General features: G+C 38.2%; 3 protein-coding genes and 3 non-coding genes across 6 annotated transcripts in view; 5 read left to right on the top strand and 1 right to left on the bottom strand.

The window, feature by feature from the left end:
- atp1a2a (ATPase Na+/K+ transporting subunit alpha 2a) overlaps nucleotides 1–22,728 on the bottom strand; it is a 116,525-nt gene that overhangs the window by 90,606 nt on the left and 3,191 nt on the right. The gene's annotated exons all lie outside the window — the stretch shown is intronic.
- On the top strand, nucleotides 1,443–18,713 carry LOC141344051 (condensin complex subunit 1-like). The gene is made up of 32 exons (XM_073848778.1): nucleotides 1,443–1,453; nucleotides 1,780–1,907; nucleotides 1,993–2,068; nucleotides 4,955–5,013; nucleotides 5,124–5,299; nucleotides 5,744–5,889; nucleotides 5,980–6,107; nucleotides 6,201–6,324; nucleotides 6,916–7,063; nucleotides 7,503–7,700; nucleotides 7,795–7,929; nucleotides 8,049–8,136; nucleotides 8,217–8,403; nucleotides 8,485–8,603; nucleotides 8,723–8,929; nucleotides 9,047–9,221; nucleotides 9,984–10,068; nucleotides 10,148–10,284; nucleotides 10,683–10,815; nucleotides 11,074–11,149; nucleotides 11,580–11,783; nucleotides 11,987–12,144; nucleotides 12,250–12,358; nucleotides 12,511–12,634; nucleotides 14,966–15,121; nucleotides 15,313–15,490; nucleotides 15,572–15,666; nucleotides 15,753–15,833; nucleotides 16,069–16,252; nucleotides 17,927–18,080; nucleotides 18,164–18,271; nucleotides 18,366–18,713. Exons 2-32 carry the CDS (start codon nucleotides 1,790–1,792, stop codon nucleotides 18,443–18,445), a joined length of 4,146 nt encoding a protein of 1,381 aa, XP_073704879.1. The 5' UTR covers nucleotides 1,443–1,453; nucleotides 1,780–1,789; the 3' UTR covers nucleotides 18,446–18,713.
- Nucleotides 5,351–5,674, top strand: LOC141345057 (small nucleolar RNA U85). The gene has a single exon (XR_012356923.1). It is a non-coding gene; the product is annotated as a small nucleolar RNA U85 (small nucleolar RNA).
- On the top strand, nucleotides 7,113–7,407 carry LOC141345053 (small nucleolar RNA U85). Its single transcript, XR_012356918.1, has one exon. It is a non-coding gene; the product is annotated as a small nucleolar RNA U85 (small nucleolar RNA).
- Nucleotides 10,325–10,609, top strand: LOC141345054 (small nucleolar RNA U85). The gene has a single exon (XR_012356919.1). It is a non-coding gene; the product is annotated as a small nucleolar RNA U85 (small nucleolar RNA).
- The window catches only part of LOC141343751 (acyl-coenzyme A synthetase ACSM3, mitochondrial-like), a 5,651-nt gene continuing 1,554 nt past the window's right edge, over nucleotides 18,632–22,728 (top strand). Inside the window, exons 1-6 of the mRNA XM_073848387.1 lie at nucleotides 18,632–18,652; nucleotides 19,432–19,683; nucleotides 21,321–21,531; nucleotides 21,871–22,078; nucleotides 22,206–22,349; nucleotides 22,529–22,685. Coding sequence (XP_073704488.1) covers nucleotides 18,632–18,652; nucleotides 19,432–19,683; nucleotides 21,321–21,531; nucleotides 21,871–22,078; nucleotides 22,206–22,349; nucleotides 22,529–22,685 — 993 coding nt within the window. The remainder of the gene's footprint in view (nucleotides 18,653–19,431; nucleotides 19,684–21,320; nucleotides 21,532–21,870; nucleotides 22,079–22,205; nucleotides 22,350–22,528; nucleotides 22,686–22,728) is intronic.

Below are 22,728 nucleotides of genomic sequence, written 5' to 3'. Positions count from 1 at the left end.
AACACTAAATTGGTGAAATACGCTTTGAACCAGGTCACATAGAAAATCTAAAATAAAATCGGTAGCCAGAGTCTCTTACCAGGTCAATGCCTCTATCAGTTTTACTGTGAATTATAACATGTGCGTCTAAAACACCGAATAAAAGAATAGAGGAGACTTGAAGTGGGTATTTTAAAACAGATCTGTCGGCATTCTGGGTCTGACAAGACAACCCACATGTGTTTTTTTCATGCATTCTAACCTCATGGTCATCATGACGCCAAGAGTGGGAATTCAAAGCTGTGATGTCAAAATAAAAGTTTTAAAAACCTGCAAGGTTGCTTGACATTGACATATACTGCATTTACGGAAAAGTGTAGACTTTAAAGTATATTTCACAGATATATTTATATTGATGAATTATATAATATTATTATTGATTAATAAAATAATATTGCGTAATGTTAGTATGATTCTCGTTAAACGACTGTTTTTAATAGGATCATTAATACTTGCATTTTACCCATTTCAACGGATTCAAGAGTTGTTTAATTCCAGGTTGGCTTCCAACCATAATTAACAGCACCGTTTTAATTAAAACTACATAATCATTTAGTTTCCTGTCTATTAAGATTATTATAAGCATTTTAAAGCTTCCTGACCACCTCTTTCTTTACTGAATAATTCATCTGCACCATTCGCAGCTTGTAACGGTGTCATTTTCTGACGATGATGGTCCTGTAAACTCTTGAAAACCCAAATCTGGCAAAACATTGATAACTATCCAAATATTTTAAAATGGCAGTGCGACACTAAAATAAATGTAAAGTAAATGTTAAATAAAGTAAAATGGTAAAACAAATGAACTAAACCTCATACTAGCCAGTACAACCGTTGTCCATAAAATACAAATAAATAAATGAGATTGTTAGGGCGGAGAATGAGAAATTCAGTACGTTTTAATTAAAAAAAGTAAATTTTATATAGAAGTATGTATTATGTCTTCTTTTAAAGTGTCAGTAAATTCTATTTTAATTCATCCTTTTTCACGTGTTTTTTTTTAACAAAATTCAATTTTAAAATAACATATGTTGTATTTTAATGTAACATTTTTACTTTTTACTTTAACATGACTACATTGCATTATCTGCTACATTGTAATGTAACATTTTACATTATTTTACGTTAAAATTACTACATTACCGTATCTGATACATTTTAATGTAACATTTTCACGTTCTTTTTACGTTAAAATTACATTTTATTTAAAAGTTTCAATCCAACGAATGGCGCCCTCTACTGATCAGTGGGGTGTGTCGTTTGTGTGAGGGGGCGGAGCGATGACGTACTTCCTTTGGCGCGCTGTGTAAAATTCAAAGCTGCGACTCAAACCGTTCAGTCAGTCCAGTCCGCATTCTACAGATTAGTACTTCTTTTTGGGATTCGTTCGGAATAAACTTGTTTTATTTGCACGGTAAGTGTTGGAATTTATTGTGTTGCTTATTTAAACCTTAGGAAGTGTGTATCATAAGAAGAAATTTAGTTTTTGCCTGTTTATAAGTTAATGTGGTTAGCGTAGCATGCTAGCTTACCCTGTCAAACAAAACAAACATGTTTTGCGTAAGTCTTATATAAACAGAAACATTTTTCTTCGTTTCCTGATTATGTATGTTAACTTTGACTAGATCTCTATAGGGCAAACCGAGCTTCATTTTGCCGCTTGTATTTTTTGTTGTTGTTGTACGCAGTGACTTTCCTTTCAGATCAGCTTGTTGGTATTCATTGCTTCTTGTTGTTTAGGCGTGCGGAGATGTCGTGGGATTTTATTGTACCGGTTTGTATGCACGATCTCGTGAAGTCTGGTGCTGTTAACCAGTATGTGGTCCAAGATGTGCTGTCTGCTAAACAACTTCCCACTCATATCAAAAGTAAGTCCTGAGCACTTTTTAAACTGTGTATTTCAGTTTTGCTTATCTTATCCGTACTGTTTACACTTTACTGTCTGTTATGAAGGTTTTAAAGCAGCACTGAGAAGTCAAGGACCCCTCTGCATCCTGGAGCATTTTGACACAGCATACAGTGTTTTACAGTAAGTGTAAACACATTCCTATAAAAATGTATTTAATTTTAAAATATAAACATTAATTTTGTTATGCATCAGGAACATTTGTGTGTAATTTTCAAAGCAGTAGAGCAAATGTGTAATTATTATTATTATTATTATTATTATTATTATATTAGTATTTTAAATGTCTATAGGGAAACTAAACGGTATCCAAATATAATCTTCCTAAAAGCCAAAGTAGTATTAATCCAAATAAATGAATCATCACCAAATGAAAACAAGTTGACTATTATAACAGTTATTATAGCTTGTGATAATGTTTTATTTATCTATTCAAAATTCAAAAACACCATACAGTTCCTTACAAAAAAAACAATATGGGAATAACAATGCAGCTTCACTACCAGTCAAAAGTTTTTTAAATGTAAAATTTGTAATGTCTTTTTTTAAACAAGTATCTTCTGCCCACCAAGCCTGCATTTATTTGATTCAAAATACAGCAAAAACTGTAATATTGAAATAGTTTTACTATTTAAAAATATCTACTTTCTGTTTGAATATATTTTAAAATATAATTTATTCCTGTGATCAAAACTAAATTTTCAGTATTATGCCAGTCTTCAGTGTAATATGATCCTTCAGAAATCATTCTAATGTGCTTATTTGCTGTTTAATAAACATTTTTTAAAATATATTATCAGTTTTTAAACCGGTACTTTTTAGAAAGATCCAAAGATCAGCATTTATCTGAAATAAAAAGCTTTTGTCAATATTTTAAATGTGAAAATAAATAATAGAAATTATTACTTTTATTTAGCAAGGATGCTTTGAATTGATCAAAAGCGATAATAAAGACATTTATAATGTTTATGAATTTATAATAACAAAAGGTTACTATTTCAGATAAATGCTGTTCTTCAAAGAAAACTGAAAAAAAAAATGTATACATATACAGCCGTTTTAAACAACAATAATAAAAATGTTTTTGAGCAGCAAATCAGAATATTAGAATGATTTCTGAAGAATCATGTGACTGGAGTAATGATGTTAAAAATTCAGTTTTGAAACCACAGAAATGAATTACATTTAAAATATTCAAACAGAAAACAATTTTAAAGGGGTCCTATTATGCTCTTTTACAAAGTCTTTATTTTGTTTTGGAGGTGTACTTGAACATGCTCTCATGCTTGGTGGTTCGAAAAACGCATTATTTTTCACATAATTTACATTATTACAATAGCTTTCTCCCCAGGCTGGCACAAACGGCTCGATTAGTTCCGGGTTTCGCCTTCCGAAAAACCAAATGTATTGTGATTGCACTGCGGTGCGATTGGCAAACAGCGTAGACTGTGTTCCCCCCTGCTGCGCCCCTTCCCAAAGCAGCAAACTAGATTAAAGTGATTCTTGCGTTTTAAATATGGATATTTTTCTTACAAAAACACATCGGCTCGCTAAAGGAGGCTTTTACCGACCGCCCCGGAGCCATGTGAGACACTTTTTTTTATTATGGATCGACTTGTTTCGGACTGATGGAGAGAAACACTCATCTATACCGTTCAGTTCTAAAGCTGGGGAGAGCTAGGATTATTTTTAATGTAACTCCGATTGCATTCGTCTGAAAGAAGGAAGTCATTTACACCTACGATGCATGAAAGTTGAGTTAAAGGCTGTATCAGCGATTTCAAGCCTGAAACATAAAGTGTCACATTAAGACCTTTCTTCACGATCCGCTCGCTGCCTGCCCCATAAATTGTCTGTAAAAAAAAACGCGTCTCTGTGGTCAGCCTAGGGTCTGAAATATGCCAAAAAAAAAACAATCAGTGCTACCAACCATTCCACAGAAAAACAAATAGTGTTCCAACCAATCACCGTCAAGGGGTTGGTGTTGTGGACTTCCGTACTGGTGCAGGGATGTGAGGCAGAGCGAAAGTCCACAACACCAACCCCCTGACGGTGGTTGGTTGGAACACTGTTTTTCTGTGGAATGGTTGGAAGAGACACAGACGTGTTGTGTGTGTTTTTTTTTTTTTTTTTTTTTTTTTTTTTTTAACAGCCAATTTATGGGGCAGGCAGCGAGCGGATCGTGAAGAAATGTCACTTGTGACACTTTGTTTCAAGCTTGAAATCGCTGATACAGCCTTTAATAAAACGCTACAGTATTGTTGGTCCTATCGTCAGCATGCGAGATCGCCGATACATGATATTATCATTATTGTGCTAATGTATTTATTTACATGCCCGAAACATTATATATTTATTAATCATACACAGTATGATGAATAAATGTCTTACCACACACTGCACGTCCACAACGCGGCTTCAACGTGTGCACGGATGATCATGTTCGTGTTTACATCAGCCACGACTCTCTGTGTTTGAAACCTCTATAACGCACATCAATGGCGCTGCTCCAGCATGGATTCCGGAGCAGTTCGCGGACTCTTTAGTTAAAGCTGAGATGACCTGCGGCTCGCTGAAGCATCCCAGAAGCGGCTGTCTATAATACATGCTAAAGTTAGGCGAATCCCCAACCTGCTAGCGAATTGAATTTCTGTAGGCGGGATACCGCGTTGTGTAGATGTTTATGCCCAAACGTACACACCACACAATGGCTAAAGTTCAAAAAGTGAAAAAGCATAATAGCACCCCTTTAAATGGTAAAAATATGAAGAAAAGAAAAAAGTATTGTTTTTGCTGTACTTTGGATAAAATAAATGCAGGCTTGTTGAGCAGAAGATAAAAAAAAACATTAAAAATCTTACTGTTCAAAAACTTTTGACTGGTAGTGGAAAAGTATAACTTTTATGGGGGTAAATGGCAAGAAGTAGCAGTGTTTTAAATATTGTATTGAACATGAACACCATGTGTTACCATGACTTCACCTAAGCACAATTTTCTGATTGCATTTAGACATTGTCGCACAGTAGATGTGGCAGTGAAAGAAGACACGCTGGAGATACTGGTACAAGGTTGGTATCTCCTAGCCCTACTTGCATATCACCTGGTCATATTACTTCTAGTTGTGGAATTAATCAAAACTACATTTCCCACAATGTGTCACAACACTCTCTGTTCTCAGTGGTCAGAGGCCTGTCGGTTTCTCTGCCAACCCTTCTCCTGTCAGGCTCTCTGTCAGCTGTGGATCGCAAACAGCAGCTCAACGCAGTGAAGATGAGCGTTTTTCTCCTTTGCAAACTCACAGAAACACTTGAGAGCGACTCCTACAGAGAGACTATCGTCACGGCACCCAGCAAGGTACTTCTGAATGTTATCACATTTTTATCATTCATACATTGTTTATACTATGCCCCATGATGAGAACCTGGCAAATACGAGCTGATTGGTTGGGATTTTGTGTTCTCTTGCTCTCTGACTGGTGGGTAATCTTGGCAGAGCAGTGGAGTTTGGCTGCGCTGCTGTAAGGGCCCACCTATATTGATGCTGGCTGTCAAACATAAAACAGTTCTCCTTTAGAAATGGACATTTGTGGATGAATTGGCAGCTTACAGTGTGTTTGTATGTGTGTGTTTGAGTATGTCCTGTCTGTGTGTAAATGTGTCAGTCAGCAAAGAATCACATCTCCTAATAGGCTCACCAGCTGTGAATATTTTCTTTGGTAATCTGAGGGCAACAACTGTTGCTTCTAAGCTTGTTGATTTTGTGTCCGCAACATATGAATTATCTGTGTGTTTCTCTCAGGGTCGCAAGAAGGATAAAGTTGCCGGAAAAGGTCTGCTGCAGTGGGATAGTGAGAGAGAGACAGTTCTTCAGTGTTTAACTCAATTGCTGCAGCTGGACATTCGCACACTGTGGAGTCTGTCCCTAGTGGAGGAGGAGTTTGTCAGGTATGAACTTGTTTTTTCTCTTACACTTTCACAGTTTCTGTTTTATCTTTCTGTTTTAACTCTTTGTCCAACATTTGTCAATTTATATAGTTGTGTGACATGCTGTTGCTATAAACTCCTGGAAAACCCCACCATAAGCCACGTGAAGAGCAAGTCCACCAGAGACGCCATTATTCATGTGCTAGGAATCATGGTGAAGAAATACAATCACATGTTGGGTAGGTTAATATGTACACATCACATACCTGTGGGTTTGCAGTGGTGTAGATGTTAAGCTGCGTTGTCCTAAATATTTTCTATTGCTTTTGCAGGAGCATGTGTGAAGGTGATTCAGCTCTTGCAGCACTTTGAGCAGCTGGCGTCAGTATGTGCTCAAGCTGTGGCTGCCTGGAGCACAGAGTATGGAGTTAAGGCCATTGTCGGAGAGATCATGAGGTGACATTTCATAACCCTAATCGTCTTGTACTTGTGATAACTTGGTTTGACTGCATATCATGCAATGTCCAATATCTGTGGTCTCAAATAATACATAGAACTTTTATTTACTGTAAAGTGTATAATTTGAAGTTTATTATTACTTTTGGTTTGCATCTATCAAAATCATTTAAAAAAAAATCAGTATGCTTTATAATGTACACTACCAGTCAAATGTTTTTGAATGGTAAGATTTTCAATGTTTCAATGAGTTCTCTTCTGCTCACCAAGTCTGCTTTTATTTGATTCAAAACATTCAAAATGCAGCGAAATTAGTAATAATGTGAAATATTTGTACTATTTAAAATAACTTATATATATATATATATATATAACAGTTATTTTAATTAGTAAAAATTTATATTTAATTTTTTTTAATTTAGGATCAAAGAAACTTGAAGAAATTCTACTCAGCTGTTTTCAATAATAATAGTAAATATTTTTGAGCATTAAATCAGAAAATTATAAAAGATTGTGACTTGAGTTTAGTTTAGTTTCTTACCCATTATTGATCATTTTCATCTCAGTCAAATCTCCCTGTATGTGTTTCAGAGAGATTGGTCAGAAGTCAAGTGAGGAACTAGCCAGAGAAGGTTCGGGTGTGAAGGCTTTCTCCAGCTTTTTGTCTGAACTCAGTACTCTGGTACCCGAAACCATGATACCCAACATCAGTGTTCTCCTTACACACCTGGAAGGAGAGGTACAGTCACACATGTTCTTCATTTCATCACTTCTGTTGTTGGATTCTTGCCCAGTGATGAGACCAAGGCGAATATGAGCCCACTGAATTAGAGTCTGAGCTCTCCTGTCTTCCTATCGGCTGGTAATCTTGGCTGGGCAGTGAAGATTTGCTGTCTTGCTGTAAGGGCTTGCCTATATTTAACAAGCCCCTTCCTCTGAACTTTCTGTCCTTTGAGGAATTGGGGAAGAAAAGGGATGGGGCTTACATTTTGTGTGTGTGTGAGTGAGAGATCACAGGTTGAGTCCCAGTTCTCTGCAGTAATTCTTTGGGCGTTGAGCTCTCTCTTTGGTAATCTGAGGGTAATCATTTAAATCAGAGCTTTCAGTTTCATAGCTTGACTCTTCTGTCTTTTGTATGTGAGTACGCTGTATTAACATGTTCCTTTGTGTTTGGACAGAGTCCGAGCCTACGGGTGGCTGTTTGTGAAGTTCTCGGTGAGGTTCTTGTCCGGGTCCTGTCTGGCGATAAACTGGATGATTCTGCTCGTGCAAGCCGAGATCGTTTCCTGGACACACTGCAAGAGCACATCCATGATGCCCACTCACATGTCAGAGCACGTGTGTTACAGGTCTATGCACGTATTGTCAACAGCAAGGTGTGTGGGTTGTTTTTTCCCTTTTCTCTTCAACAAAATATGAAGGGTTTTATTCTTCAATGCTGTAAAACATAATCCCCGTCCCCTGTTCCAGGCCTTGCCGCTGTGCAGGTACACTGAAGTTATGGAGCTGACCGTTGGGCGTCTTGGTGATAAATCTGTCCATGTGTGCAAGAGTGCTATCCAGCTACTGGCTGCCTTCATTGCTCATAACCCTTACAGTTGCAAGGTACAAATAAGCTCATAACATCTGGTAGATGCACTAGCATTCAAACTTTGATTATAATCAAATAAAAGACTATTGGACTATTTACATATTAAATATACATACTTTTTGTTTTCTCCAAGTTGAGCAGTGTGGACCTGAAAAAGCCTCTGGAAAAAGAGATGGCCAAATTAAAAGAGATGAGAGATGCGGAGAAAGAGCATGTGCCCAGTATGTTTGTTTCCTTATTGAATTGCTCCTTTCGGCACTGTGGAAATTATTTCCAGCTGACTTTTGCTTTGTGCTTGTAGTTGCAGTCATCACAGCAGCTGATCTTTGGGATGCGATGAAGCCTGAGGTGGAGATGACCGTGAAAGCACAACTGGAGCCTGACACTGATGAAGAGGAGGATGAAGAAGAGGAAGAGGGAGAGGAAGAGAGAAGTGACAGAGACACTGCATTACAAATCGCACAGCTTCTCCGGGAAAGCAAATACAGGTACATGTGAATTAACACATTTTCATACTTCTACCTTTAACTTCTACACACACATGCAATGTGTTGTTTAATTGTGTGCAGGAAGGCAGTTGGTCTGTGCATGCGGGCTCACTCCTTGTTCCCAGAGTCATCGTTCTTCTCTGATCTGGCTAACCTGAATGCAGAAACCCTCATCAACACACTTGCATTGCTTTTCAAGGGTATGTGTAACTTGAATAAGCACCAAGGAACTTCATGGTCTCACCTACATAGATTAGAAGACAGGGTTCTTAGTCCAAACAAAAACATGAGTTGTGTTTGTGCATCTGTCTCCTCTTAGGTCCAGAGCAGGAGACACCTGAGGCTCTGCCGAGCGATGCTCCACCCACCCCACAGAAAGAGGGTGGAGGGAATGAAGGTAGAGAGAGTGAACTAAAGAAGCAGGAGATGTTGGTTCAGTACTTAAAAGACACAGAGAGTTTCGCTCTACAAGTGGAAAGAGCCATCGCTGTCATTAACAACATGCTGTACTGGAAAACCACTACAGGTAATTACCATGAATTAGGATGACTGTCTGGTTTATATTAAAATTGGTATTAAATAAAATAACGAAAGATCTTTTAAATATAAGCGTAGTTTCCTCTGATTGGTCTCCCTCTCTCAGTTGTGCAGGAGGCGGTGCAGTTCTGTGTCACAGCATTTGAGTTCAGTGTGGCCAACTCCGTGTGTGGGGTCAGAAAGATGCTGCCTCTGGTCTGGTCCACTGATGTCACAATCAAAGATGCTGTCATCCAGGCCTACAGACGCCTGTACCTCAACCCCCATGGTGACAACACCAGGTCTGCAAACATTTAAAGGAGAAGTTCACTTCCAGAATTAAAATTTCCTGATTTAGTCACCCCCATGTCTTCAGTCGCAAAGAGAAAAACATGAGGAAAACATTCCAGGATTTTTCTCCATATAGTGGACTTCAATTGCAGTTTCAATGCTGGTTCAAAGGACTCCAGCCGAGGAATAAGGGTCTTATCTAGTGAAACGATGAGTCATTTTAAACAAACGGTCATCTTGCACTAGCTCTGGGATGCACATCTTCCTCAAACACAGGGCTGGGCGATAAATCGAAAGCGATTCTAAGGCGCGTTTAGTGAATGAAGCCGGTACTTTGATTAGTAGTAAATCTCCATCACGTGCGTTCAGCTGGAGTGTTCAGAGGCGTAAATCACTGACAAGCTACACCAAATCGCGCTAAAAATCGCATTCGATTCGATTCGATTTTGAGCGCGATTAGGCGTAGCTTGTCAGTGATTTACGCCTCTGAACACTCCAGCTGAACGCACGTGATGGGGATTTACTACTAATCAAAGTACCGGCTTCATTCACTAAACGCGCCTTAGAATCGCTTTCGATTTATCGCCCAGCCCTACTCAAACATAATTTCTTTTTGACTGAAAGACATTAACATCTTGGATGACGTGCTTGGCACTGAGTACATTGTCAGGAAATGTTAATTTTGAAAGTTAACTTTAAGGCTAAAGGAACACAATTTGATGTAGCTCTAATTTGTACTGTAGTTCAACTGGCCTTTTGTGTCTGTCCATTAGGGCGAAGGCTCAGACTCTAGTGGATAATCTGTCAGATCTGATGATCGATGCTTCATTGGGGACCATCCAGTGTCTGGAGGAGATTGTGAGTGTCTTTTGCACTGCGTGTAAGCAGCCATTCCTGCAATATTCTTCTTTTGACATTGTTATTCCTCTTGGTGCAGGTCCAGGAGTTTTTCAGCAGTGAGAGTGCCCTGCAGACCTCAGTGGTGCAGGTTTTGTGGGAGAGGTTCTCTGGTAAACGAGAAACTAAAGCACTTCACAGGAGAGCTGCAGTACTGTTGCTGGGCATGGCAGCACGGTGAGACACTGATTCAATGTCACAGCTTAATAAAAATATTGCCCAATGATGAGACCAAGGCGAATGCGAGTTCGTTGGGCAAGAGTCTGAACTCTTCTGTGCTCCTATTGGCCGGTAATCTTGGCTGAGCAGGGGAGATTTGCTGCTTTGCTGTAAGGGCCTGCCTACATTAAACAAGTTCTTCCTATTAAGCTCTTCCTCAAAGAAATGCAGGAGAGATTTGGGAAGAATAGTCATATTGTGTGTGTTTGGGGACACAAGTTGAAATTCAGTTCTCTGTAATGTCCAATAAGTTATGAGCTAGCTCTTTTATAACCTGAGGGTGTTCTTGTCTTTATCATGCTGTTCTTTATCAAAGCATGGTGTGCATAATTTCAATCTGTAACTTTTGTGTTTAGTGCTGAGAGAGAGGTTGTGCTCAGTAATTTGGACACACTCTGTTCTGTCGCTCTGGGTGAGAAGGTTGCAGAAGATTATCTGCTGGCTCGGGACGCACTCATCACCATCGTTAACATAACAGACCATGTGAGGGTATGTATTTACACTTTATGAATATACAACCATTCAAAGGTTTGGGGCCAGTAAGAATGGGGCCTGTCAAAATACAATAAAAACAGCAAGATTGTGAAATACTATTATTGTTAACTTTTTATATATATATGAAAATGTAATTTATTCCTGTTATGTGAAACTGAGTTTTTGAAAGCCATTACTCCAGTCATCACTGTCACATGATCTTTTAGAAATTCTTCTTTTAGAATTTTTTTTTTATGCTCTTGTGTGTCTCAGCAATCCAAGGGTGTTCCCTTTAGGCTTCCTATGGACCACCATCTCTTCAGCTGTCTGTCCCAAGCCATCGCTGATGGTATGTTCGTTAAACTCTTTTTAGACTTTGTCTTGGGTAATCAGATCACAAGTTTTGGTTGGTTTCTTAAAATTTTATACCAAAAAGTTTAAGGATTCGCCATACTTTCCCCCAACACAGTAGATAGTGGATAGGTGGGTTGATTAGGATGTGTTGGCTTTTATGCTACAAATGCAAAGTGACCACATGTCTCTTAAAGGATCAGTTCACTTTCAGAAAAAAAAAAAATTCCTGGTAATTGACTCATCCTCTTGTATTCCAAGATGTTCTTGTCTCTTAGTCTTAAGCCTCAATAACACTTGCACCAGCCTGACCTCAACCATTGCATAGTCATGTAGGAGTGTTTATAATGCAAATGTTAAATGGTCTGGTTTCTTTTATACATTTCAGTTGTTTGGTAACAACGTTAACTGTACCTTTATTTGAACAGGAGTAGTCCAGTCCGACCCCCATTGGCAGACCTTTATGGAACAGGCTGTCCGTCTCATCTACTTTCTGGCAGAGTCCCCTGACCAGCTGTGTTCCTGCCTCCTCCAACGGTCTGCTCATCTCCTATTGGAACAAATCACAGAGGGTGGAGAGCCCAACCAAACACAAAAGCAGGAAGCCGGGTCTCAGGGCTCTGAGGAGCAAGGTAATGTCGGCACAAGAGATGTAACTTTTTGTATATAACATAATTGATATGCACTGCTGTACAGAAAATTATGCTAAAATGTTGAAATAGAAAACAGTTTAAATTGTAATGTTTGACTGTAGCTTGACTGTTTTTAATTAAATAAATGCAGCTTTGGTGAGCATAAGAGACCCTGAACTTTTGTGTATCTCTGCTTTATCTAGTGAATTGTGTGAGCTTGGCCCAGGTGCTGTCACTGTGCGGAGCTGTGGCCTTCTGGCAGGTGTCTCACCTTGAAAGAAGTGTAAGCGCTGAGCTACGGAGAAGGAGAGGAGAAAAGGAAGAGAAGGAGGAGAAAGAGAAGGCACCTGCCAACAAAAAGGTTAATGAAGACTGTGCACTGATTGGTTGTTATCTGTTTTCTGTACAATCATATTAAAGTGCTGCCCAATGCTCGCTGCTGACTGATTTATTTGTCATTTGCTAGGAGGCTAATGACAGCTGTGTGGAGGAGGAGCTCGGGCTGGTGGGTGCCTCAGCTGAGGACACTGAGGCGGAGTTCATCCGCAAGATCTGTGAGACTGAGTTATTAGCTGGTGAGCCCATCTAGAGAAACTGGTTGCTTTATTTTGATACGTTTTAGCTTGGAATAAAGTGAGCTAAGTCTTCATAAACATTTGTTTATTAAAAAGTTCTCCCCTGATTTACAAAGCACTGATCCCTGTTGCACTGTGGTCTATCTTTGCAGAAGGAAACATGTTAAGTGCATTTTTGCCTCTGCTGGTGAAAGTTTGCAGTTCTCCAGGAAAATATTCCCACCCTCAGCTCACCACTGCTGCCTGTCTGGCTCTGTCTCAGTACATGATGATCAGGTATAACAATGCATTGAGGGTGCTTTCACATCTGTGGTTCGGTTCATTTGGTCTGGACCAAGAGCAACAAATGATACATTGTATGTCTGCATCTTTTGCGCGCTCAAGCTCGTTATTTCAAATGTAGACGCGTGGTATGCGCGCTCAGAATGGAAGCGACATGGTCGCGACGCGCAGGCGGTGCAACGCGTACGTTTTTTCCATTCGCAAACGCGCCGCATCGAGATAAAAACATCTCAACTTTTCAGAATGCTGCAAGCGCACCGCAGGTCATGTGACATGAACCAACCAAACAGTTTCATTCTTTCTCTTAACATTGAAAGCACTGACAAGTTGGAGAAACAGCTTATCATAGCTATACAGGAATAAGCATTTTTGAATAAAGATAATAGCAGAGCTACTGCAAGCGATTTTTAAAGCTGAAAATCCATTTATCCTTTACTGAAACTTTCGTGTGTTTATGGAGAGCGCAGGTAATGGTTGCTTAGCAACGGCAGATGCTACTGGAGTGCAAGCTACAGAGCAGTTTGGAAAGAAAGAGAAAGCGGCGCGCCTAGCGTTTTCCACGCATTTTTAGGCACGACATGTGAACGGCCCCTTAAACAATGAGAAAGATTGTGATGTTTTGTGAGTTTTCGAAAGTTGGGACCTATATGATCATCACACCAAATTATGAGGCTCCAAGCCTCCTCACAACTCCAAGTTTGTCCGCCAGCTGTCATGGGCTATGTTGCTAAAGCACTAACTGTCAACAAATACTTGTCGTCATCCCATAATGAACAGCGCAGCGGACTATGGCAGCTGGATTAGTCCAAAAAGGCACAGTACTTTTTGCAGTTGGGTCTGTTTGGTTCGTGTTCTCACCACAAACAAACTGCTCCAGTAGGCTTGGGCAGTATCCAAATTTTGATACCGTCAAACCTCCTCCCTATTTTACCCCGGTACACAGTATTACCGTGAATAATAAAACAATTATGACGTAAGGCTCAGACAGCGTCACCAAACTGTTGGCTTGTGCCTAAACCGTTCAGAAACTGAATACCAAACACTACTGAAACAATTACAAAATAACATGCAAAACAATATTAACAACTTTTATTAGCAACAAATAGCAGTTTATAAAAAAGTGCAAATACAACAGTCAAACAGAATTAAATTAACATCCAGGAGTTTCCCGTTTCTGCGTTTCCCGTAGAAAGACATAAATCGCTGGTTAACCTCCATAGTACGATACATTGTTGTGGAAACGAACTAGCTCACGAGTGTTTCCCGAACATGGTCGCATCTCTGTCGTTTGAACCACATTAGTTCAACAATGTAGGGCTGTTGTTAATGACGTAACCGAGTGATAACTTTGGCTATTTTACTGATTAGAGATCTCAAAATCATTTTATCACTCATGATTTTCAGCCAAATCCACACAGAAAAGAATAATGCTAACTGACATCTGGATGCGACTCTCCGCAATCTCTGACGAAATCGGTCAGGTTTTCTGTGTATTAGAGCCGTTCTGAACTTACTATTTGAACGCATGCTTGGACTGAAGTTTACAGGGGTTCACCAGTTTAAGAAGTGTCTGATAGTAAACCTCTGCTGTCATTTTAAGGTATTGTTTTCGTTATAGTCTACTGATTTAAATAAATCATTATAACCACTGCGCGCCTAGCCTGACATGCTCTCTGCTCCCCTTCTGAAGCATCAGTTAGCATTTGAACCTTCTGTAATAGTTGCATAATAGTTGAGTCCCTCAGTTGTCCTCAAAATTGAATCTCAAAATTATAGTCATTTTTAGAAAGGGTTCAAATACACATGCTGAAAAACCAAAGGATCTGTGAGACCTAAAGGACTTTCCTGAAGAACAGTAGGCAGTTTAACTGTTCAGGACAAACAAGGTACAAACTATTACTAAACCAAAAAAAAACAAAAACAGCTGTGGATCATTCAGGTAACATCACCATATTAAGAATCAAGTGTATGAACTTTTAAATGGGGTCATTTATCAATTCAACCATTTTATGTGAAATATTCGGTCAGTACTAATAAAAAAACACTCTTTGTATGATCCCTCTTATTTTGGTGAAATTAACATTTTGCAGATTCAGCAAGGTGTGTGTAAACTTTTGACTTCAACTGTATATTTAAGAAATATATGGTTATTTATTCATATATAATATGAAAAAATACATGCACCCATGCAAGTATTTCTACATTATGTAAACAAACGTTTTGGATGTGATTTAATCGATTAATATATTTAAAAGAACAAAATTAATTACATTATATCATGTTTCTTTGACCATGCAATATTAACATCTTATGTATTTTTCTCAGTCCTTCTGTTTGTAAAGACAACGTCCGGCTGCTGTTCACTGTGCTGGAAAAATCCACACTTCCTGTTGTCAGAGCCAACACAATTGTTGCTCTTGGTGACCTAACTGTCCGTTTTCCCAATATGCTGGAACCCTGGACGCCCAACCTTTATGCCAGGTAGCTCCAAACCACTGGTTTAGGGATGTTTTTGCATAATCAGTTGTTCATACATTATAGTTCCTGCTAAATCTATTGCATTGCAGTCATTTTAAAGTTTGATTCATTTTAATTTAGTTGGAATAGGGTTTGAAATGTCTTGTACGTGTGGTGTATTCTGATGATCAGTACTGTAACTGATTTGTCTTAAGGTTGAGTGATGACAGTTCATCTGTGCGTCTCACTGCCATCACGGTTTTGACCCAGCTTGTGCTGAAGGATGTGATGAAGGTCAAAGGTCAGGTCAGTGAGGTCGCAGTGCTCCTGCTAGACCCTGAGCCACACATCGCCAGCCTTGCTCTAAACTTCTTCAACGAGCTCTCTGCAAAGGTAGGTACTGTCTTTGTATCATCTCCCTCATGCCTCCCAAAATGAGATTTCCCGATTATAACACCCTCCCTATTTCTTCAGGACAACGCCATTTACAACCTGCTGCCAGACATCATCAGCCGATTATCTGATCCTGAACGTGGAATGAAGGAGGAGGACTTCAACACCATCATGAAGTGAGATATGATTTATGCTGCTGTTGCACTTTAACTTATTCTGCATGACAAGCCATAAATCACTTCTATTTAACTTTGTCTTTCAGACAACTCTTCTCCTACATCACTAAAGAGAGACAGACAGAGAGTTTAGTGGAGAAGCTCTGCCAGCGTTTCAGAACCGCAAAGTGGGTATCAGACACGATGTGAAATTAGTTTTTCCTCACTGTTCATCACTAAAGTTTAATCTGGTTTTGGAAGCTTTTCTACTTCAAACCTGTCCAGAGATAACTTGGGCTGATGCAATTCCCCAAAATCAGGTTTAAAAATAGGCAATGAGAGCAACATTGCTAGAGCAACTTTTGTTTTAACATGATCAGGTCTACTTCTCTTACGTGATCTCGTCCTGTATTCTGTTTGCAGGACCGAGCGTCAGTGGGCAGATCTGGCCGTGTCTCTGTCCCTGTTGTCTGTGTGTGAGCGAGGTTTTAAAAAGCTGCAAGAGTGCTGGGACTGTTACAGTGATAAACTCACTGAGCCTGGAGTCTATCAGCCCCTCTTGTCCATTGCGACTAAACTCCGTCGAAGAGCCAAACCACAGTTTAAGGTACTGTATTTGCGTGTGTGACATGCAGTTGAAGTCTAAAGTTTACTTGTGCCTTGCAGAATCTGCAAAATGTTAATTATTTTACTAAAATATAAGGGATCATACAAAAGGCATGATGTTGTTGTTGTGGGCTTTTTTTTTTTTTTTTTTTTTTTTTTTTTTAAGTACTTACCTGAATGAGTTATTTTACATTAAAGATGTTTACATATAGTCCACATAAGAAAATAATAGTTGAATTTCTAAAAATGAACCTGTTAAAAGTTTATATGTGACCCTGGAGCACAAAACCAGTCTTAAGTCGCTGGGGTATATTTGTAGCAATAGCCAAAAATACATTGTATGAGTCAAAATTATAGATTTTTCTTTTATGCCAAAAATCATTAGGAAATTAAGTAAAGATCATGTTCCATGAAGATTTTTTTTTTGTAAAATTCCTACTATAAAAATATCAAAATTTAATTTTTGATTAGTAATATGCATTAAGAACTTAATTTGGACAACTTTAAAGGTGATTTTCTCAGTATTTAGATTTTTTTTGCACCCTCAGATTCCAGATTTTCAAATAGATGTATCTCGGCCAAATATTGTCTTATCCTAACAAACCAGATATCAATAGAAAGCTTATTTATTGAGCTTTCATATGTATACATCTCAGTTTTGTAAAATTTAACCTTATGACTGGTTTTGTGGTCCAGGGTTAAATATACACTTGATTTTTAATACTGCGTTGTTACCGGAATGATCCACAGCTGTCTTAATTGTTTAGTGATAGTTGTTCATGAGTCTCTTGTTTGTCCTGAACAATTAAATTGCCTGCTGTACTTCAGAGAAGTCTTGCAGTTCCCACAAATTCTTTGGTTTTTCAACATTTTTGTGTATTTAAACCCTTTCCAACAATGACTGTATGATTTTTGTGATCCATCTTTTTACACTGAGGACAACTGAGAGACTCATGCAACTATTACAGAAGGTTCAAACGCTCACTGATGCTCCAGAAGGAAACATGATGCATTAAGAATTTTAAGATCAGAGTAGATTTAACTTATTTTGTCTTCTAGGAAATGTGTATATTCTGTAGCCTCTGAGAGCCAGTACTCAATGAAAAAAATATTTAGGCAAAATAAGAAAAATGTACACGCCTGTCCTCAAAAGTTTTCACCCCCAGCTCTTAATGCATTGTTTTTCCTTCTAAGGCATCAGTGAGTGTTTGAACCTTCTGTAAAGGTTGCATATGAGTTGTCCTCGGTGTGAAAAGATGGATCTCAAAATCATACAATCATTGTTGGAAAGGGTTTAAATACACAAATGCTGAAAAACCAAAGAATTTGTGGGACCTGAAGGTTTTTTTTATTAAAGAACAGCTGGAAAGTTTAACTGTTCAGGGTAAACGAGGGACTAATGAACAACTACCACCAAACAAACAAAACAGCTGTGAATCATTTGGCTAACAACTTTGTAGTGCATGTAACCTTTTGAATGAGGTCATTTTTATAAATGCAACCATTTTCTCTTGTGGACTACATGTAAATGTCTTTTATGTGAAATATCTTATTTTGGTAAAATAGTTAACATTTACCGATTCTGCAAAGTGTATGTAAACTTTTGACTTCAAGTGTAAGTGTGCACTGATCATTACTGTTTATTCCAGTGTTTTGAAAGTATCTGTTTGTTTAGGCGCAAGTTGAAGACTATGAGAAGCGTTTGACAGCTGTTCACACTAAAGGGCTGGAGAACGTGGAGGGTGATGAGAGAGAAGAGCAGATAGACACACAAAGTCAAAAGCTACAAACACCACAGCCACAGAAGGGTGTGCGCAGAACCACACGAGGTGAGGAGATCAAGCAAATCAGATTTCACAAAGAATTCTGTTAGATTTAAATTAATCTCATTGTACATCTCTGTATCCTTTAGGACGAGGTAAACCGAAGTTAGATGACAGCGACCTCGTAACCCCAAGAAAGACTCGCGCTCGTCCCAAACCTAAAATCACTTTCACCAGTGACGAAGAAGAGGAAGAGGGTCAGTCACTTTCACATGACTATCATTTTAGTTTCTTTATTCTGTTAAATGTCCAGTAGAGTACTCATTTAACATGCTTCATTCTGATTTTCAGATGCTGTTATGGCTGAGAGTGAGACTCCTAAAGTGACAACACCCATTGCCCGCACACGACGCACTCGTCTCAGACACTGAGCACTCTTTGTCAGAATTTCCAGCTTTTTTTTTTATATATATATCTTTATCTTTTAATTTGGTTTTAGAAAAGTCTGTGACCATTTGTCGTTTTTAAATGTTTCATGTTTTAGGTGCTATCAATATGCTATATCTATGTCTGTTTTTTTTATTGTTTGGTTTTATTAAACATTTTTAAACCAAGTAATGGCTCTGAATATTTTGTTGGTGCATAGAAATGTATTTGTGACCTTGGACCACAAAACCAGTCATAAGTAGCATGGATATATTTGTAGAAATAACCAAAAATGCACTGTATGAGTCAAAATGAATGATTCTTTTATGACAAATCATTAGAATATTAAGTAAAGATCATGTTCCATGAAGATATTTTGTAAATTTACTACCGTAAAATGTATCATAACTTAATTCTGATTAGTAATATGCATTGATAGAAATTAATTTGGACAACTTTACAGGTGATTTTCTCTTTTGCTTTTTTTGAACCAAAATAGTTCAAATATTTTAGCCAAAGATTGTCTTCTAGTATCAATGGAAAGCTAATTTATTCAGCTTCCAGATGATGTATAAATCTCAGTTCCCAAAAAATGGACCCTTATGACTGGTTTTGTGGGTCACAGGGTCACATTTGTCATGTTATTTAAATAAATGGCATTTAAGTTTTACATGCTTTTCAACTTCGAGTAAAGTCGCTTATCCGGTTAATTTCTTAACTGAAGGTGTTGAATATGTTTAGACACGGGACTTTAGTTTTGTAGGCGGTCATTCCTGCATAGCCGAGATGATGATTTAGTGTTTGTTTTGTAGATTCTGCGGTGCTTGCGTTTTCCTTGATGTAGTTTCATTCTTAGAAGTTTTAGTTTATTGCAAGGAACGGGGAAAACAACGATTTAAGCGCCAGACTCCGAAAATGAGATGATATACTGATCCGTGTGAAAATTTCAGATGTCACTGACTAATGTCGAGTGAAAGAAACAACCTCAAAGCTCAAGTTTTACAACGTCGGGGTCAGACATAAAGATGTATATGTGCTTCGCAAACATCTTTTTAACCACTCTCTGAAAAACGCCTGCAAAAATGGAGTGTATGAGCGAAGTAAGTGGCTGCAAATGTGCAGACACAAAACATCTGCTCCAAAAAACGATTATGAGAGCATAAAACGGGATTACAACATACGAGTTCCTCAGCGGTTTAATTTCGCCAATGACGTGCTGGAGCAATGGGAAACAAAAGAAAAGGTAATGAAATGTTCTACTTCTGATGTTCTAATATGTTGGTCCAATCAATTTTACTTTAAACTTGATAATACGCATGTCCAACCCAGGGGGTTAATACTTTGACTGGATCATACTTTGTAATAATAATTGCAAAATACAAACACTGACCAAATCAGCTGATGCTGTACATTCAAGAGTAAAAACATTTCAAGACATAAAAATACAGGGAAAAGATGCTGTTTTGGCCAATCAGAAAATTTTGGGGCTATTTTTTTTTTACCAAATTTCTCCAAGTAAGGATAGCTGCAAACTGGAGCCGTGGGCGTGGCTAAAGGTTAGGGCGTTTCCAGAGCCGTTGGTAGGGGCGTAGAGGAAGGTCACAATTGGTTGACAAAGCTGTCTGTCAGGGTTTGGGGGTGGAGTTAGGCGGTAGTTTCTGTTGTACTTTTCGAAACGGCTTTTTTGCTTCAATCTCATATTTTGGGACTCAAAGGATTAGTTCACTTCCAGAACAAAATATTACAGATAATTTACTCGCCCTCTTATGCACAAAACTTGACAGATCCGCTACTAATAATTATTAGATGCCTTTCTTTTTTTACTTTTTAGAGTATAATGTCAATAAGAAACTGGCTTTTATAAGTTAACTCAAAAAAAATCTGTATTCATTTACAATATTTTATGTTGTTCCACACCTGTTTTTACCAGTCTTAAGTAGCATGGGTATTTTTGTTACCCTGGAAATCCAGAGGTCTCGCGAGAGCACAATTTGAATTGAATTGAATTGAATTGAATTAATCTTAACAGATTAGGGTCTGGATTTTTCCAGGCTATATTTTTGTAGGAATAGCCAAAAATACATTTTATGGGTCATAATTATACATTTTTCGGTAACACTTTACAATAAGGTTCATTAGTTAACATTAGTTAACCACATTAGTTAACATGAACTAATAATGAACTGCACTTATACAGCATTTATTAATCTGTGTTAATGTTAATTTCAACATTTACTAATACATTATTAAAATTTTGTTAACAATAGTTAATGCAGTGTGAACTAACATGAACAAACAATGAACAACTGTATTTCCGTTAACTAATGTTAAATAAAGATTAGTAAATACAGTAACAAATGTATTGCTCATGGTTAGTTCATGTTAGTTAATACATTAACTAATGTTTAATTAATGAACCTTATTGTAAAGTGTTACCAATTTTTCTTTTATGCCAAAAATCCTTAGGATATTAATTAAAGATGTATATATATAGATGTAGATATTTTGTACATTTCCAACCGTACATATATCAAAACTTAATTGTTGATTAGTAATATGCATTGCTAAGAACTTAATTTGAACAACTTCAAAGGGGATTTTCCTAGTATTTTTTTGCACCCTCAGATTCCAGATCTTTAAATAGTTTTATCTCAGCCATATATTGTCCTACCCTAACAAACCATGCATCATATTTGTTCAGCTTTCAGATGATGTATAAATCTCAATTTCAAAAAATTGACCCTTATGACTGGTTTTGTGTAATGTAATAATGTTTGTGGAGACTGGTGATATCCCAATCTGCTTAATTCATTTGAATGCCATACAGTTATTTCACAATGCCAGTGAAATTGTTTGATGTATTGTTTTTGTATTTTATAGAATGGACAGAGGTCTTCTCTTCCAGCTTTGTGGTGGTTGAATGACAGTGAGAAAGAGGTCAGAAGGAGTTTTGAGGAGTTGGGCATTCATTCCAGAAGACTTGCTAATGTTTTGCATCAGGTGTGCAGTTTGGAAAGAGGGGATCGAGTGTTCCTCGTCTTACCCAGAGTGCCTGAGTGGTGGCTGGTTAATGTGGCTTGTCTCCGAACAGGTACAGTCTCACAGTCTTGTTCAAACTGACTTGTTAGGCGTATGCTAGGAGATTTTGAGCAATTATTCACCCTTGTTCTGTTTCTTTTTCCATTGGTTTATTGTTAGCGGTTAAACTTAGTTTTAATGATTCACACTGCTGGGGGAACAATGCTAGTTTAGACAAGCTTAAAGCTGAATGTGTATAATTCTCTACCAGATAATATGAGAGTTATTTTTATGTTATGACTTATAACTAATAGATATTTGGCAGATATTTAAATTCCATACTGTTTTGTCTAAATAACAAATAAATAAAAAAACACAGTGAGGTTTTTTAACGCCCTGTTTCCTTGCACAGGTATGGTTCTCATCCCTGGCACGTCTCAGCTCACTGCTCGAGATGTCCGTCACCGGCTGCAAACTTCTGGGGCCAAGTGTGCGATCACTGATGAAACTTTGGCTCCACTGTTGGACACAGTAGCCTCAGATTGCCCTTCCATCTCCATCAAGCTTCTGCTGTCCCACAGGGCCATGCATGGCTGGGGCAACCTGACCGAACTCATGGGGTGAGTGGAGAGCAAGAGATGTGCATGTACAGAGGGCACTGTAATTTACTGAAGAAATGTGCATTCCTTGAAAATACATAAAATATTGGTGAGTATATTACGGTCAGATGTTGTATTTGCATTGTAGAAAAGTGTCAGACGATCATATTTGTGTGGACAGGAGGAGTGATGAGCCCATGACTATCTTCTTCACCAGCGGCACAACTGGCTCTCCAAAAATGACCCAACACAGTCACTGTAGTTATGGTTTAGGGCTCACGGTGACCGGCAGGTTTGTAACATTATAAAAGTTAAATTATGTGAAAATGAATACGTTATGTAGCTAAAGATGCATTAGAAGTTATGTAAAAAATGTACACAATGGAAAGTTTGAGATCCAACTTTGTGTTTCAAATCGGCAAAATAGTGGATAACATTTAACGTTTCTTTTTGTTTGTGTGAATTCTTAAGGTATTGGCTGGATCTGACTGAGCAGGATGTGTTTTGGAACACGTCGGACACAGGTTGGGCCAAGTCTGCATGGAGCAGTGTGTTTGCGCCATGGATCCAAGGAGCATGCGTGTTTGCTCACCACATGCCACGCTTTGATGCAAGTACAGTTCTCAAGGTACAGGAACGTCACTGGTCCATTCTTGAGTGGAATGTTCTGC

The sequence above is a fragment of the Garra rufa genome, chromosome 10 (assembly GCF_049309525.1).
Source record: "Garra rufa chromosome 10, GarRuf1.0, whole genome shotgun sequence".
NCBI lineage: Eukaryota > Metazoa > Chordata > Actinopteri > Cypriniformes > Cyprinidae > Garra > Garra rufa.
Note: the sequence above shows the minus strand (reverse complement) of the source record. Positions and strands in the feature narration are given on the sequence as shown.

Excerpts from the sequence above, each read along its gene's own strand:
- LOC141344051 (XM_073848778.1), top strand. The coding sequence starts at position 1,790 with ATGTCGTGGGATTTTATTGTACCGGTTTGTATGCACGATCTCGTGAAG. Across the intron at positions 5,890-5,979 it reads GTGGAGGAGGAGTTTGTCAG|TTGTGTGACATGCTGTTGCT; the intron begins GTATGAACTTGT and ends CAATTTATATAG. Across the intron at positions 12,145-12,249 it reads AGGCACCTGCCAACAAAAAG|GAGGCTAATGACAGCTGTGT; the intron begins GTTAATGAAGAC and ends GTCATTTGCTAG.